Source organism: Epinephelus fuscoguttatus, linkage group LG23, assembly GCF_011397635.1.
Source record: "Epinephelus fuscoguttatus linkage group LG23, E.fuscoguttatus.final_Chr_v1".
NCBI lineage: Eukaryota > Metazoa > Chordata > Actinopteri > Perciformes > Serranidae > Epinephelus > Epinephelus fuscoguttatus.
Window position 1 is genome coordinate 14259693 of NC_064774.1, and position 17137 is coordinate 14276829.

The 17137-nt window shown below is 41.4% G+C and overlaps 1 protein-coding gene across 1 annotated transcript; it reads left to right on the top strand.

Moving 5' to 3' along the window:
• The first annotated feature begins 718 nt into the window (after positions 1-718).
• f13a1b (coagulation factor XIII, A1 polypeptide b) lies at positions 719-17053 on the top strand. The gene is made up of 15 exons (XM_049567549.1): positions 719-812; positions 5454-5695; positions 7799-7987; positions 8095-8343; positions 8432-8550; positions 8629-8736; positions 8984-9158; positions 9323-9461; positions 9856-9959; positions 10157-10245; positions 10331-10484; positions 11869-12144; positions 12378-12538; positions 12808-12944; positions 15083-17053. The coding sequence occupies exons 2-15, from the start codon at positions 5491-5493 to the stop codon at positions 15222-15224; spliced, it is 2247 nt and encodes a 748-aa protein (XP_049423506.1). The 5' UTR covers positions 719-812; positions 5454-5490; the 3' UTR covers positions 15225-17053.
• The last annotated feature ends 84 nt before the right edge of the window (positions 17054-17137 follow it).

Below are 17137 nucleotides of genomic sequence, written 5' to 3' on the forward strand. Positions count from 1 at the left end.
TAAGTAGCCTACCAGGAATTACCACGTGAAGTAGCCTCAATAAAGAAACCACAACAGTCAGTGTGGCTCAACTTCCAGAACTCATGCCCTCTTTATTTAGAAAAGAGACCCAAAAAACAGTTGGAGAGGACATGACATGCCACAGGCGGGGCAGTGGGAGTACCCTACCTATGTAAAGATATCACAAACCCAAAACCAACACCTGAAATAAAAGCACCACGCTTGTAAATAAGCCACCACAAACCATCAAAAGTGCGGGGACTTCCAGAACATCGACCACACCTGTGACTGCAGGCCACCACGACCTGCACGACTGGGAACAAGAGGGACAGAGTTAAAATGATATTCCAATCAACCCTGAAATGAGCTCGATAAACAGCTTTAAAATAGACATCAGTTAGAGCTTTTCCTGTCAGCAAACAGCGTCACAACCTGGGTGGTAGACCAATTATTAGCAACACTAAACTAAGACATTATGACCTTATGCAAAGTGCAAACAATTACCTTTCCTAAGCTTCCCACAGACTGACTTTATCTGTGTGAGCTGCATCCAGCTGTGGCTTTTACAGAGATGGTAGATTCCACATCCTGCTCCTAAGTTGGACTGACCAGTTACACCCACAACAACACAATTTCCCTACAAAGGTCTGACACACACACTCACACACTCACGGACAGCTCTTCCTCTCCCCTGCAGGGTATATAAGCAGGAGCAGAAGTCCCCCAAGACGGAGCAGCAGCAGCAGCAGCAGCAGCAGCAGCGGCGGACCGACTCCAACCAGCAGCAGCTTCTCTCTCCAACTTCACCTGAGGTGCGTCCACTCTACATTTAAACCTACTCTTAAACCTACTTCACATATACGAAGTTTGCTTTCATTACTAACAACCCAGCTTTGGTGCAACAGTTTTATTGCAGCAGAATTCCTGAACAGTTTGGTAACTTTTTGTTTTGTTTAAAACCTTCCAGATGTAAAGATGCAAATGAGTGATGATACATATGATTGTCATTTAAAATATTCCATTGTTGTTGTGCAATCTTTGAAACAGTTTTGATGAAACAAAAGACTCAGACAAAGCTTATCGCACATTGCAAGGAATATTTCCTCCATCTAAATTTGATGAAACAGCTGCATTGCATCCTAATAATCCACTATAATCACCCCCTGAGCATTAGCAGTAATAACTTAGACAGTGGACTTGAGCATCCACGGGTTATTACCTGAATATCACTGTAGTGGTGACAGTAACAACAGAGCAGAAAACTGGGGTTCAAACATTTTGCTAAACTGTTCCACTGCACTTACATGCAAAACTTGCTCCAGTTAACTAGAGTTTTTGCTGGGTAACGTACAGTCTTGGCAGAGACTTTTATGGTGATGACAACCCCCCCTCAGAGCACATAAAGGCTCGGCTCTGCTGGTTAACATGTGGAGGTTTTCTCTGTGTCAGCATTTGCCAAAGTTGTGTTAAAAACACGTCTGTACATGAACTGTATGTAACAAGTGTGTCAGAGCAAAGTTTTAGGTTACTAATATGAGGTTGTGTGAAGTAACTACATGGATCTACTGTAGGACACTTCTGACATACTTGTACTTTACTTGAGTATTTCCATTTATTCTACTCAAGATTTCATAATAAATTGTACTTTTGAAAGGATATTAACCGAATATTTCTTTCACCAGTGCCCACACACGATAAGTATGACGATAATATGAATCTTGTAGGTTAATTAAGACTTGCATTTTACTCTGAAGAACTTTGTCATTACATGAGCAAGCATACAATGAAATTGCAAACTCCCTGTGGTGCACAATATGTGTAAATAAATAACTTACCAGTTAGTCACTAAGTAAGACAAGGCACTACAATAACGAAGTAAACACAATCTTATTAAAATAATGCAATATAAAGGGGGGCAATGTGATAGGGTGATTTTGCTCTGGATCACATGATTGTGTTGTGACCGATACTCAGAAATCAGCAAGTTGCGTATTATTAAACAACTTTTTATAGGATTTATCATATGCTGTCACATTGGTGGAAGAAGTTTTTGTTACTTTCCTTTTGCTAAAGTAAAACTAACCGTACAATAATGTAAAAAATACTAGAGGTCCTGCATTCAGATTTTTACTGAAGTCAAAATACAGAAGTACTGACATCAAAATGTAGTTACAGTATCACAGGTAAAAGAGAAATGGCACCTGTGGCTGATGTGGCTGATATGTTATCACATTATTGATGTATTAACTCTTAAGTTACATTTGACTTTTGTAGCTGTTTTAGGCATAGCTAGCCTAACTACTTTACATACAGTTAGACTGTAGTCCAGTGGTTCCCAGCCTCTGGGTTGAACCCTTCCAGAGGTTTTAGGAGGATGAAAGAAGAACTAAGGAATACTTTGCACATCTATTTTCAAACAGGTGCGTAGGAGACAGACGAGAAAAATAAAACTTGTAGAAAAGGCTCCTGCACACTGTCTAACTTGCAAAAATAATGGTTTTAATGCCGCAAACGCTGCAGCATTGAAATCATTCCAAGAGGAAACAAGGGGAAAAAAATAAAGAAAAATGTAAGAGTTTTACGTCTTGTCCTATTTAATGAAACTATCCAATAACTTAAGAGTTGAAATAATTCTTAAGTGGAACTGCAGAGAGCTCACAGACACCTGAAACTTGACAAGGAGCCCAAACTACACGCTGCTTTTTAGAAAGCTAGCCAGTCTTGAGCCAAAGGAAGCACTGGTTTAACAGTATATTAATCTCCTTTATTGTCAGTTTTGACATATAGAAGATTGAAATGCCATATATGCAAGTACTGAAACTAAAAAAAACAACAAGGGTTTAGAAATACTAGGATAAAAAAAAAACATACAAGAAACATTTAAGTATTTAGCACTTAAGAAATGGGGGTCATGGCTCAAGGACAAAAAGCTATTACAATAACAAATATAGTGCAAGTAGAGAGGAAAAGACATCAAATAATGTGTGATTAGCAGTAGTTGTTAAAAATTTATATTACATTTTAGTATAAGCTTATCATATGTTTTTAAGGTAAAGTCTTAATCTGAAAAATAACCATTAAGTAAAGCTGTCAGGTAAATGTTGCGGAGTTGTATAAAGTCGAATAGAACAGAAATATTCACGTATAGTACCTCAAATTTGTACTTAAATACAGTAATAAATATATATTTACTTGTACCACTCTCCTGCCATCTGTCTGTCTACCCACCTGTCCCTCCGCCAGTCTGCAGAAGGTAAGCACATCTATCTGTGCCACTGGTAGTTAAGGTGAAAACAGAGCTCTCACTGTGTTACACAATGACTCATGCAGCCACACGTCGTCCTAAACTTCTCTCCCCTCGTCCAGCACACGCCCACATTATGCAGCAGTGAGCCTCATTCTCAGGCAGGTGCTTGTACCTCAAACCTGACATACTGCGCGCCCTGCGAGCACCTTATGAAAACAGCTGTTGTGTGTTTAACGGTTAAATCAGCCTTACCACAGTCTTACATCATCTTCACGGCTGTAACTTCATGTCCCGCTGTCGCAGTGAGACCCCGTGTGGGCTGAAGGGTCGACATAACTTTAGTTGGGTTTCATGTTTTGTGGATTTAGTGAGTCATTCTGAAAACACTGACGGTTTTTGTTTACAGCAGTTTGATGTGTTCACACCCAAGTTTGAATGTGCTAGTGGTCAGCTTTGGTTTTTGTTTTAACCTTTATAGACTCTAAGGGTTTTTTAATCACTTTGGTTTACCATGAGTAGAAATAAGACTTTATAACAAAGTCTTATTGTAGAAGTACTACGAATTCACAACCATGTTTCTGTGTGGAACTAGACGGCACCCGACTTCTGGTGCAGCAGTGTCTCTTTCCAGAAATTATGACTTGGTTACTCAAGATAATCCACAGACCTTGTTGTGAGCAGTTTCATGTAGGAACTATTTTCTTTTTACTGAACTACACCTGCCAACTGCATCACTGTGCAGAAGGAAGTGTGCATCTACTGCTAGCTCTGCTAGCACCTCTTGTCCATGAGTAGATGCACACTTCCTTCTGCTGTGATGCAGTTGGCAGGTGTAGCTCAGTAGAGAGAAAATAATTCCTACATGAAACTGCTCACAACAAGGTCTGTGGATTATCTTGAGTAACCAGGTCATGATTTCTGGAAAGAGACATTGCTGTTGAGATTTTCAAATGTATTTTTTCGGCACTTTGAGCACCACAAGCCGAGTGCCATCGAGTTCCATTATATTGGAGAGAAGGGAGACATCTCTACGGCCGATATCTCCAACACTCAGCAACTCAGAGCAAAACAATCTACACAGATTAATAACAAGACAGGGAAGAGAAGGAAAGTCAAAGTCTTTGGCTTCCTTGTTTTGTCCAATAACAAGCCCCAAACCCCAAATATATTAAGGTTATCATCGTAAAGAGAATAAAAATATACATACACATACTGTTCTCTCCCCACCACCGCTAATAATACAACTTCTATTGTCGCTAGTGATTCTTTTAATTGTGCTTCCTGTACTGCTACTACTACAGCATTCCTTTTCTCACTCACTTCCTTTCCTCTCCTTTCCTCATTTCTGATTGGCTTTTGTTTTCACCTTTTGTCACTCCTCGTTTCGCTGATTGAGTTCACCTGGTCACTCTTTATTTAAAGCTGCACTCCCTCTCACCAAGTTATGTGTTCTTTAGTTCTGTCCTATGTGCATGTTAGTTTACTAATAACCTTATTTCTTCTAGATGGACATGTAACCTTATTTCACTTATTATAATATAACTTTCTAAGTTTTAATCTTATTTTTGCTTTCTTCCAGATTCACCACCCGTGTGTGTTTTTGTACCCTTTGTTGAATATATCACTTAAATTCAGTCAAACTTTCTGAAAATAAACCTATGTTTGAAGATTCAGTTCCTGGAGTTCGCGCTGGCTGTTATGTCTGCATAACATTCATAACAACATGATTTCACATAGACACAGAAAGACTCACTGTGGCTTCCCTCCATGACTCTTTTAAAAGACATGATTAATCTCTCTGTAACCCGAAAAATATACAACGCAATATTTGCAAAGTAAAAATAAATTACCAAACACTAAAAGTGTCTTTTGTACAGGAAGGGGAGTGACTGCAAACTCCTCTCCACCCCAACCCACAAACACACACATGGGGAACCACTTGTGATATAATAAAAACAAGGACACACTCTCTTACACACACACACACTCACGCACACAGGCATGTTTTTGGTTTTTACACAGATGTAAAGCAGATGGGTTTGAAACACTTCACCCTCTGTGAAGTAATGAACAGAGCATGATGGGAATTCAGTTTTAAACAGCTGCACAGAAACCACAGAGGTTGCTTACATCTTCTAACAATGTTATTTCAAATAGACAAAAGAGTAAATAAAATAAGTGTTTTCCATTTTCTCCCCTCCTCCAGTCCTGTGTCAGATCATCCACCCTGATCTATCACCACCATGTCTGATCAAGATGCCACCCCACAACCACAACCACAACCACAACCCTCTCCTGCCCCTCCTCCTCCCTCTGGACCTCCTCCCAAGATCACAAACCGCGGCCGCACCACAGCTCCCATGTCCACCTCCAACTCTGACACAACGGACATCCCTGAGTTTGAGCCCTTTGGTATGCCAGGCCCAAGAGGATTCCCACCTTTGACTGGTGAGGGGGTACATTTTAAAACATTAAATGGGAATGTTACACTCATTCAGGTGTGTTTTGGGTTTTCTCCTGTTAACGCACTTTAATGGTCAAAAATCACTTTATTTTTCTCGTACTGTTTGTGGTAGAAAAGCTGTATTCACCCTCTGTCTGAAACAATCAATTACAGCACCTGTCTCTTTAAACCGTCCTCCAAAAAATGTCCAGTCTGCTCTGACTGGTTAATGTTTCTGGGTTTTCCGGAGAGTAGCGGGACTTCCTAATGTAAAAAATCACCAATCAAAGCTTCTAAACACAACTGGAAATGTTTCAGCAGGGAAATGATCCGAAATCAGGGAGAGATTAACATCAGCTATGAAGATAGCTGAACATAGATGTTTCCCTGGTGTTAGCATGTAGCTACATGTAGCAGTGTACTTGCAGCGAGTAAATTACTGCGTATAGCATCACTTTCTCCAATTAAAAATCACCAATCAAAGCTTCTAAACGCAACTGGACATGTCCCAACATGACTATGATCTGAAAGCAGGGAAAAATTAGTGACATCAGCAGCTAAGATTACATGTTTCCCTGATGTTAGCATGTAGCTACATGTAGCAGTATTCTTGGAGCTAGTGAATGACCGTGTATAGCGTCACTTTCTCCTGTTAAAAATTAACAAGAAAAGCTTCTAAACACAACTGGACATGTTTCAGTAGGAATATGATCGAAATCAGGGAGAAATTAACGGAGAATTAACATCATTAGCCGAGATTACATGTTTCCCTGGTGTTAGCATGTAGCTACATGTAGCAGTGTACTTGCAGCTTGTAAATAACTGTGTATAGCAGCACTTTCTCCCGTTAAAAATTACCAATAAAAGCCTCTAAACATAACTGGATATGTTCTAGCAGGAATACAATCCAAAATCAGGGAGAAATTTCCAGCGTAGGCAACCAAGTTTACATGTTTTCCTGACAGTAGCATGTAGCTACATATAGCAATGTAGGCTATGTAAGTAAACACTTGTAGTTGCGTGGCTGAAGCAGATGACGATGTAAAGAAATTAATCGCAAGCTGATGTCTGCTTGTCGCAAAAATAGGGAAAATTGTTAGAGTATTCAGAACGGTCTGTAGCCTGAAGTCTTTGCTCACACTGAATTTCTTTAACATAGATTTACCTTATTATTTAAACTTTGGCCACGTGTAATATCGAGAACTGACATTGTAACATCATGTGTATATATAGCAGAAATTAGGGAAAAGCTAATAGGTCCCCTTAAAGAAAATTTGTGGACTTAATAAGATGAATATGTGAGTTTTATAAGTCCATGTCAAGTCTAATCCTCTCAGCAACAAGCTCTTACTCATACAGACGTATGTTTCTCCGAAAAAAGCAGAGTTGAAGGGTAGAAGACAGATGTCACTTCTTAGTTGGAGACGATAAAGTCTTTTTCCTGACAGTGACACAGTTTACAGTAGCTTTCACACATGACTGACACATGACTGACGTCCAAATCGGATAAATTCTGCTCTCTTCCTGCAGTTTGTCGCTGCACTCCACCTCGTGTTGCTGTCACAGAGCTGCACAGTGACAGATATCCAGATGTGACAGGACTTTATGAATGCAGTCACTGGAATCTTTGTGGCACATTAGAGAAGAGCATGAAGATGATGGCAAACAGCCACGAATGAGTGGTTGTGAGGATGACTTAGACACACATCACTGAGGTTTTGGAGAAGTGTTGACATGTTCAGAGAGCATTGGGCTCCACCGCTGAACAATTCTTCAGCTAGACTTCACTTAATGTTTCAGTCTGTTTGATTTCAGATTGCAAGTATCTGGTAGCATTTGATGTTGAGTCTCTTTCTACTGCAGAGCAAACAGCTAATGGTTAAGGGTGGTGGTAATGTGAGCGGACTCTCTACAGGGAGAGAGGGGCTAATATGAACAAGGTTTAAGAACACAAGTATTGAAACCAAATTGGTGCACAATTACAACGTCAGAAAACCCCAAATGGCTCAGCTGCTGTCTGTCCATCAAATCTTACTAAAACCCATCCTCATGTTTTTGAGACATCCTGCTCTCTCACACCTCTCTATTTCTTTTTTCACTCTGTTCAGAGTATCTTGACATCTGGGATGTTGACATGATGAGGAAGCCAGATGAGGTCAACAAGAAGGAGCACCACACCCAGTTGTACCACTCTGACCATCTCATCGTCCGTCGAGGTCAAGAGTTCCAGGTCAAGGTCACCTTCAACCGTCCCTACAAACCTGATTCAGACAAGTTCGCTCTGGAGTTTGTCATCGGTGAGCCGGTCTTAGAAGTCATATTTTCCATCCTGCAGTTAAGAAAGGATCTCAGTTTTGTAATGTCTTGTCATTTACATAAATCTGCTGCCACTCTGTTCATTCAGGCTCCAGCCCTGAGTTCAGCAAGGGCACCTACATCCCTGTCTTTCCCAACAAGGAACGCCCGAGCTCCTGGGAAGGCCGCATCACAAACACCGCAGACAGCATTGTCACAGTGGGCATCACTCCTGCAGCAAACTGCATTGTGGGGAAGTACTACATGTATGTGGCAGTGGCGACGCCGTTTGGGATCCGCAGGACCAGGCGGGATGACAGCCGCAGCCTCTACATCCTCTTCAATCCATGGGCGTCAGGTCGGTTTAAGCTCCGTGACCACAAGTTGTCTTTTGTCCCACTTTCATGTCCGTAAACATCCACATGACCTGTTGTGTCTTTCCTCAGCTGATGCCGTGTTTCTGGATGATGAGAAAGAGAGGGAGGAGTGTGTGATGACTGAGATGGGGATCATCTACCACGGCGCCTTCGACGACGTGGCTGAGAGAAACTGGAACTATGGACAGGTAGACGATAAAACAATCAAGGACTTCAGGACTGATTTTCCTAAATATTATTTTTGACTCAAGCTTTTTTCCTCCTAGTTTAACTATGGAGTCCTGGACGCCTGTCTGTACATCATGGACCGGTCTGACATGCCCATCACCAACAGAGGAGACCCCATCAGGGTGACCAGAAAGGCCTCTGCTATGGTGAGAAAAGATTCATGGACATCCTCTCAAACACTCAAAACTGCTTCACAGATACATAAGATATTCGGTTAAATGATGCCTCAGTACATACAGAACAGTATTGTGCTGTGAAGTGTACAATATTGCAAGTGTTTCGAAGGAAAAAAGGAAACTCAAGCCTCTTAAAGAAAAAAACTTTATTAAGAAATAGTGATCGTCAAGTGGACCTTTCCATAAATGTCTAAAATCTACTCTTTGTCGCACTCAGCTGAACTCCCGTGACGATGATGGTGTGCTGGTGGGGAACTGGAGCGGCGACTACACCTACGGTGTGGCGCCCACTTCCTGGACTGGCAGCACGGACATCCTGCTCACGTATGCCAGCAGCAAGATGCCCGTCTGCTATGCTCAGTGCTGGGTCTACGCCGCCGTCTTCAACACCTGTAAGATCTTTACTGAGTATTTTTCCTTTCCAAACCTGTACTAGATTTTTCTTTGAGTGGAGAAGGCCATGAGGAGATGGGAGAACTCGTCAAGGTGGCGTCTCTTCTAGTCCGTTCACTCTTTGATTTTTAACTGTGATTGTCATTGAATGTTTGTCCTCCAGTCCTGCGTTGCCTGGGCATCCCATCGCGGGTCGTCACCAACTACTACTCTGCTCACGACAACGATGGAAACCTGAAGACCGACATCATCCTGGACGAGAACGGCAGGATCGACCGCAACCGCACCAAAGACTCTATCTGGTAACACATCTTCTAATTAGCCTGCCAAAACACAAAGATCCCGAGTTTTTCATTTCTGGTTTGCTTCAGTGTGTCCAAATCTTTGGTGACGCTGCTATGAAACAGTATGAATATTCATGGTCCCCAGAGGATCAATCCTAATATATTTTTGGGACTTTGACTTTTTCTTTGACATTACCATCAGGCCAAAATTTCCACTTGTTCACAGAGAATGTCAAACTCTAATCAGCTGTTTGATGTGAAATTTATTGAGCCCTTTCACGCTCCTCAGAGGATGACCTCTTTACATTTGAACCTTCATCCAGTGCCATCTGTAGACCCAAATCTAGATAACAAAACAGGACTTTTATCACATTGATATCTTCAATGATATTTGAAATAATGTTTCTATCAGGAACTACCACTGCTGGAATGAGTGCTACATGTCCAGACCAGACCTCCCAGCTGGCTTTGGAGGCTGGCAGGTTGTGGATGCAACACCACAGGAGACCAGTGATGGTAAATAACAGGACTATAATTGCTGGCTTTATAATAACAGGTTATGGGTTTTTAAGAGCTCTAATTAATTGCTACTCCAGTTATTTACAGAGACAAAAGAAACAAATGTTTTCTTGTTAATTATTGCGACGTAATGGATGCACCATTGTTAGTATTTAAAGTTCAGTATTTAATCTTTCTCTTTTTCACTTACAAAGGCATGTACAGATGTGGCCCTGCATCAGTCCAGGCCATCAAACATGGGCAGATATGCTTCCCATTTGATGCTGCCTTTGTGTTCGCTGAAGTGAGTTTAAACAACAATATTTCAGTGTCATTTTGTGTGGAAAGTTTCTACTTTTTTCTGTAATACTCTGTCTATCTCCTCACAGGTCAACAGTGACGTGGTGTTTTATTCCCGGAGCAAAGATGGGACCATGGAGCCAGTCAAAGTGAACCGCACTCATGTAGGCCGCATGGTGTTGACCAAATCCCCAGGAGACATGACCCGCCGTGACGTCAGCGATCAGTACAAGTTTCCTGAAGGTCAGAGACTGTCCAGTGCAAATTACAGTGTTTTCAAAGGGGGTGGAACCAATTTCTGACTAACACTCAAATTAATCAGCCATCACAACTAAAATGATTAAATGTCACCAGCATGAACGCGTTTTTCCTGGACGCAGTGTCATAATGAAAATCTAAAACGCAGTGTGACGCTTCATGTTTACTGTGATGGGTTATCTCTTCTTAAATAGTCTCTGAGTCATTGTTAAGTCAGTTTGTTTTCCATACTGTGCAGAAGTGAACCAAGTTAATTTGGGATGATGGTGGCTTAGTGTTGGCACAGTTGGTTGTGTTCTGGCACCAGACAATCAGCAATGTGTCCCTCTGTGGCTGCCAGATTTGATACAGGTTTTAGCATGTGGCCTTGGTCTGGAAATCAGCTCCAGTTGGCATCGTCCTGGCTTGGTTGTGGCCAGAGTTGGCACCCAGAAAAGGACCAGATACTTGGGGCCAATTCTGGTGATTCATTCACCACAAATTTCGACAGAATTTGGCAACAGCTCTTCTACTCCACCCCTCACTACAATAGACTAATTTTTTGTCTTTTTTAGGGGCCAAGGGGGATTTTTAGGGAGAGATAGCAGGTCAGCAGTATACACCACATAGAAGTCATAAATCTGTAACAAACATTGTGTTTTGGTTAAGCACATATTCCAGCTTTGAAAGTTTATAATATATAAGACAGAGATGCCCAAAATTCTTCCAAAACTGAAATCTAATGGTGAGCCAGGGGCCAAAAGCAAACACATATTGTGTTGTGCCTTTAAGATATAAACTGGTACTAGGATCTTAAGTTTCCTTAATTGAAATACCTATCGCCTGTGTGCCACTGTCTTTGCTTCCACATTTTTTTCTTACCTCACTCACACCAAACTGACTTCCTGCACAAAGTTTCACGCTGTCTGCGCATTGTTAGGGATCCTGTGAATTTAAAGAACATTTTGTATTTTCCTTTTTTTAAATTATTATTATAACTTTTATTATTACTATTATTATTATTTTATTTTTATTCATTTATTTCAGCCAAATTAAACCTTATGGCTGAGCATTAACCTTTTATGGAAATGCCCTGAGTTCAGTCAGTGGGCCAGAAGGATACAAACATATATAAAAGCAATCGCAATAAAGATGAAAAAAGTCCATAAAAACAAATAAGCAGCAGCAGTGTCTATCAGGAAGTATAAACAGCAATAAAAAAAGAAGTCAAGCTTTAGCCATTTTGTTCCTGTAGAACCTAATATCTCCGAACATGCTGACTTTGTGCAGATAATCTGAAAGGCAAACCTGTCAACACAAAACATTAATACTATCTTTTTTAAATGACAGAAAGGTTCAGACACTAATATGTCTCAATCATCCGATCTAGGCAGTGCAGAGGAGCGCACCGTCCTGGAGAAAGCAGAGGAGTACGGCTGTCAGCGAGATAAGTCCGAGCTTCCTGTGGCCGATGTGGAGGTGGTCCTGCCCACCCTGGAGGTCAGCGTAGGCAACGACTTTGACCTGACCTTGGAGTTCAAAAACAGCAGCGATCAGCGTCGCACCGTGGACGCCTACATCAGTGGGACTGTGGTGTTTTACACCGGAGTCCCCAGCTCCGAGTTCCTGTTCAGGAACCCCACGGTGACAATCGGCCCCAACGAAAGTGAGAAAGCATTAATGCACTTATGTCAGAAGTTTTTCTTTTTCTTTTTCAAAGAGAACTGCATCATCAAGAGATGTAAGGTGTAAAACTGTGTAATTTTACAAATGAATGTCATCCACCTCAGATCTTAAATATTTTGAACGAGCTCTGGATTGTAAAATTGGCTCTAAAAGAAAAAGCACATGAAATTAAAATAAAAGGTGAATGCAGAGTTGTATTTTTGTGTTGTGCAGGTGTGAAGGAAACTGTGACGGTTGAGTCAAAGGCGTATATGAAGAATCTGGTGGAACAGGCCAACCTCAACTTCATCACCAGTGGGAAGGTCAAGGAGACTGGGCAGATCGTCACCGCCATGAAAGTCGTCACCTTGCACAATCCCAAACTCACTGTCACGGTCTGAATTCTGCTTGTATTCTGACTTTTCATTGAACAAATCTGTTATGTTTGAATCAGCTTCTTGTTACAGGATGTGCAAAAACTTATTTCTATAACTTCCTTTTTCCAATTTTCTTTTTCTATAATCCAGTCACACTCATGCAGCTGATAAATTCAAGAACTTGAACTTAAGTCCGTGTAACACACTGACAAGCACTGAGTTTATGAAAAGAGCTTTCGGTAAGTGGATTTTTAATTTATTTTATGTATGTCCTTTGTGTGCTTCAGGTGTCCGACGGCTGCAAAGTGAATGAAGAGACGATGGCGACTGTGGAGTTCACAAACCCCTTCTCCTTCGGCCTGGAGGGCGTCTATATTCGCATGGAAGGACCCGGGCTCATGCTGCCCAAGTTCAAGTATTACAGGTGGGTTCAGCACAGAGGAAAGTGTTAGACTGTGTTTCAGTGAGATGTTGGGCCGGTCTTTGTTCAAGTTACACATCATTTTATAAACTATAAGTGGTCCCTTTTCATAACCACACAAACCTTCAGCTGTAGTTAAAATCACTCAGGTTTTAACATAAAAGCACCATTTTTCATTCATTCCTGTGTGCAGGCTGTGTAACACAAAATTCTTGTTACAGTCTGCAGAGATTTTTACAAAGTTAACATTTTAAAAGAAATCCACTGCATGAATAATATAATAATAAAGTGTATTTCTATAGTGCTTCTATAAACCCAAGTTACAAAGGAAAAACCAAGGATGTTGGCAGCCATCCAAATCCATTTTGCTGCACACCATTTCTGTCCTCGCATTAAATTTATCACTAGAAACAGTGGCGCCGGCAGGATTATACTTCATAGTACGCACAGGAACCGCCGGCCCACTTGTAGGGTACCTTAACCAGCCTGGATGTACGCAGTCCACTCAGTGAGCGAGCGAGAGATTAACATTAACGTCACCGACACAACACCACCATAAAACTCTTATTAACCTACCACATGCATCTCAAAGACAAGCTGACAGACCTGACGACAACAGCCAGCAAAATAATAGAATACAATATAATACACTGAATAAAGCCCAGAGAAATCTACAGACATTTAGCAGACAAATCATTCACTCATTTTGCAGCAGCATCACAACTTCAACAGTTAGGTATAAAAAAATATAAGCAACAATATGTAAGACGAAGCCCAACCTAAGCCGCTATATTAATCAACAAAAAGGCCAGATGAGGAAATTAAGAAGTATTTCTACCTCTAACTCCTGCGGAACAGCCTCCGCATCAATTCCAATATCGTGATGATCCCAGGGCTCATCGCTTTGTAAGGCAGGTGGATCCTGGACATGTAGCCGGCTGCTAGCCTCTGTCTGCCATACTCTTCACTGCTGAAGCTTGTTTGCTTTCTTATTGTAAAAGCCTGAAAAATGCTCAGTTGTTTTCGTTTGCTCATTTCCAACTACTTTTTCTCGCTAGCACACAAGATAAGTAATACAGTGTTGCTGGCATCTAGGGCTGACCCAAAAAATTCGAAGCTTCGAAGCTTCGTTCGATGGCACGGGATTCGATTGTGAAAAAAAAAAATTCGAAGCTTTGGCGCTTTTTAGTGATCACTCAAAAGTTAAACACTGCTTATCACCGACTATTAGCGTTTTTTCGTCGAATGCTAAAAATTAAATTCATTCTGAGCTCCGAAGCTTTGAATGTCCGTAAATGGATTCGAAGGTCAGCCCTACTGGCATCACAATAGAGCGGCAGAAATGTCTGTTGTACACTGACCTGGCCCGTGACATGTGCACCAGTCGTCGGCATCCAAATGTGTTGTGTCATAGTGAGTGGACGCAGCCAAAAAAAAATGCATCTCAGGCACATTCATCAGTCAAAAAGAACCCAAAGACACCATCTGCTGCTTTTGTCACAATTTTATTTTTAAGCTAGGATGATAAATCATTGAGAAAAAAGTACGCCACTGGCTAGAAACACCATCCTGACCCAACAGTGTTGCTATGGAAACACTTCTTACCACTCTCCAGTTTTCCCACGGGTCTCCCCAGTGAGTAAGCGTCGCAGTCTTTAGCTGCACACCCCCTTTAGCATTGTTAGCTCTGTTATCACTGTTAGCTCAGTTGGCACCGTTAGCTGCTATCTGTTAGCAGTGTCAGCATGGCTAATGTGGCTAACATAGTTAATAATGCTAAAGGGGTTTTGTGGTTCAAACTGAAGCCACATACTCACCGGGGCTGCCTGGGAGGAGACGGGAGGTTGGACATCATGTTTTCAAAGCATTACCATTACTAGCAGTGATAGCAGAAGAAGCGGTGCAGCTAGCTAGCCTTGTACTGTACTGTGGTGTGCAGTGCAGAGCAGCCAAGCCTAACATTAGCTAACCAGTGACGACTGTAAGGTGGCCAGTGAGAGCTATGTTTCCATAGATCAACACGGCTAGCCAGCTGTCTGGAGCGCTGGACTTGTACCTTTAGTATAAGTATTGCTGCTTGTTGATTCAGTATCTTTGTCTTTGATTATTTGCCGTCTAACGTCTAACACTGTTGCTTTCAGTCTGATCCCAGCAAGCTCCTCCCTGACCTGGACCGAGTACTTCACCCCGCAGAGGGCCGGCAACAGCAGAGTGATCGCGTCTCTGGACTGTGCCGCTCTCAGGCAGGTCTACGGCCAGGCGTCTGTCACCATCGCGCCCTGAGGATCAGCGTAGGATCACTGACGCCAGACATCACTCAGCTCACTAACACACTATAAGTCTTTATCGTAGTTATCTAACTGCAGGCTCACAGCAGTTTAACAGGTGTCGCTTCAGCTTTTTGATAACAGTGGTGATAGCTTTAGTCAAAGAAAAGAGAGATCAGTCGTTTTTAGAAGTGAAATTTGGTTAAAAAAAAGAGGTTATTGAACACATTTTTGAAACCTTAACAGTTTAAGGGCTGCACCATTATGGCCAAAATGATAGTCATGATTATTTTTGATCAATATTAAGATTATTTTTCACAATTTTTCATTGTTTTTGGGGACAAAATATTTTCATTACACTTTCACATTTTAGTAAATGCTAGTAAATACTTCCTGCTAATGTGGTCATCTTTGCATTAAAATAAGACTTAAAATGAGGTGCTTCTTCACCTGACATTAGTGCGTCTGACGTGTCTGCCGCAACATTAATTCTTCCCGGCCTTCATACAATCATCATACTGCAGACAGGGTTTATTTCAGGTGGTTTAACAAGTTAGTTGTGTTGCTTTGCCGTGCAGACAAGTCTCACACACTCTTTGCACGTTATTTGTTCACTCATGAATCCGAAATACTTCCAGACAAAGGCAGATGACGGGTGATTTGCATTTTGCCCGTCTGCATTTGCAACATTCAGGAAAGTTCGTCACAGGCTGCACACGTAGCGGCATGACAGGTCTTTAAACTTGCAGGCTGGCTGTTAATTCAGGAGGCGCTTGATTTTAATGTGCAGCAGAGTTTCCTACGAGCAGAGCACGCATTTAAAACATCAACATTGCAGTCGAGCATAGTCATTTGATTGTGTGAAGCCAAAATCGTGATTGTAATCAGTATTGAATTAATTGTGCAGCCCTGTCGAAAAAACAACTGATATTCTCTTTTTTATAGGATGAGCAAGTACACTTTAGGAAAATCTTTGATTGCTACTTTCCTACTTACTTTAAAAAAGTTACTTTCACTTAAAAGTTACAGTTACTTTTAACCTAGAAATACACAAGTACAGAGTGAGTGTGGCTGCCTCATTCAATCCTTCACTTCTTCCAATATATCAAGACACAATATAACATTTTATTCAGTAGTTTTGAGAGCAGTATGTAGGGTAGAGTTCAGACACTCAAATAAAAGGGCTCAAACTAAATATAGGGCAGTGGAGAGTAAATAGCTTTGGATTTCAAGCAGAGTCTATGTTGTTATTGTAACTTTAAAACTGCATTAATCCATTTTGGCCATAAGGGGGCAGAATTACACAAAAGCAAGCTGACGAACACAGTTGAAGGCTGACATGTCACAAACACAGCCCCCCTACAAGTCCTACGGACACAGAGCAGCGTTATTAACCCAGCAGAGTTGTTTTCTGGTTCCCTGATGCATTAAAGTTGAATATTTACTCTTCTTTTAACTGAGTTTAAGTCTTCACCGACTCCTGAGGAGATGATCTGGGTCATTATTTGACGTGTGAGCAGGTCGTGCACAGTGGATTTATCAGAGCTGGGTTTTCCACAGCTGCTGGACACAGTGAAATAAAACAAACTAACTGTGCCATAAAACCAAAACAATGAGCTAAGAGAGGCTAAACGGCTCCAGAAAATATCAGTTAATGCAGCTTTAATTTTTGAAATGCACTCCCACTTCGCAGCCACAGTTATTAAACTTCAGCATCAGTGTCTCTACTTGAGAGCTCCTTCCACCGTTTTATATCGAACTATAACATCTGTTTCTTTGCATTTTTCTGTGTACAAGAATAAATGCAAATATCAGCCAAATAAAAGATTGACAACTGCACAATTCTGTGACGATACATTCTCTCCAAGTGTGTGTGTATGTGTGTGTGTGGTGTCATCGTGGTGTCTTTACTTCATGAGCAACAGAGAC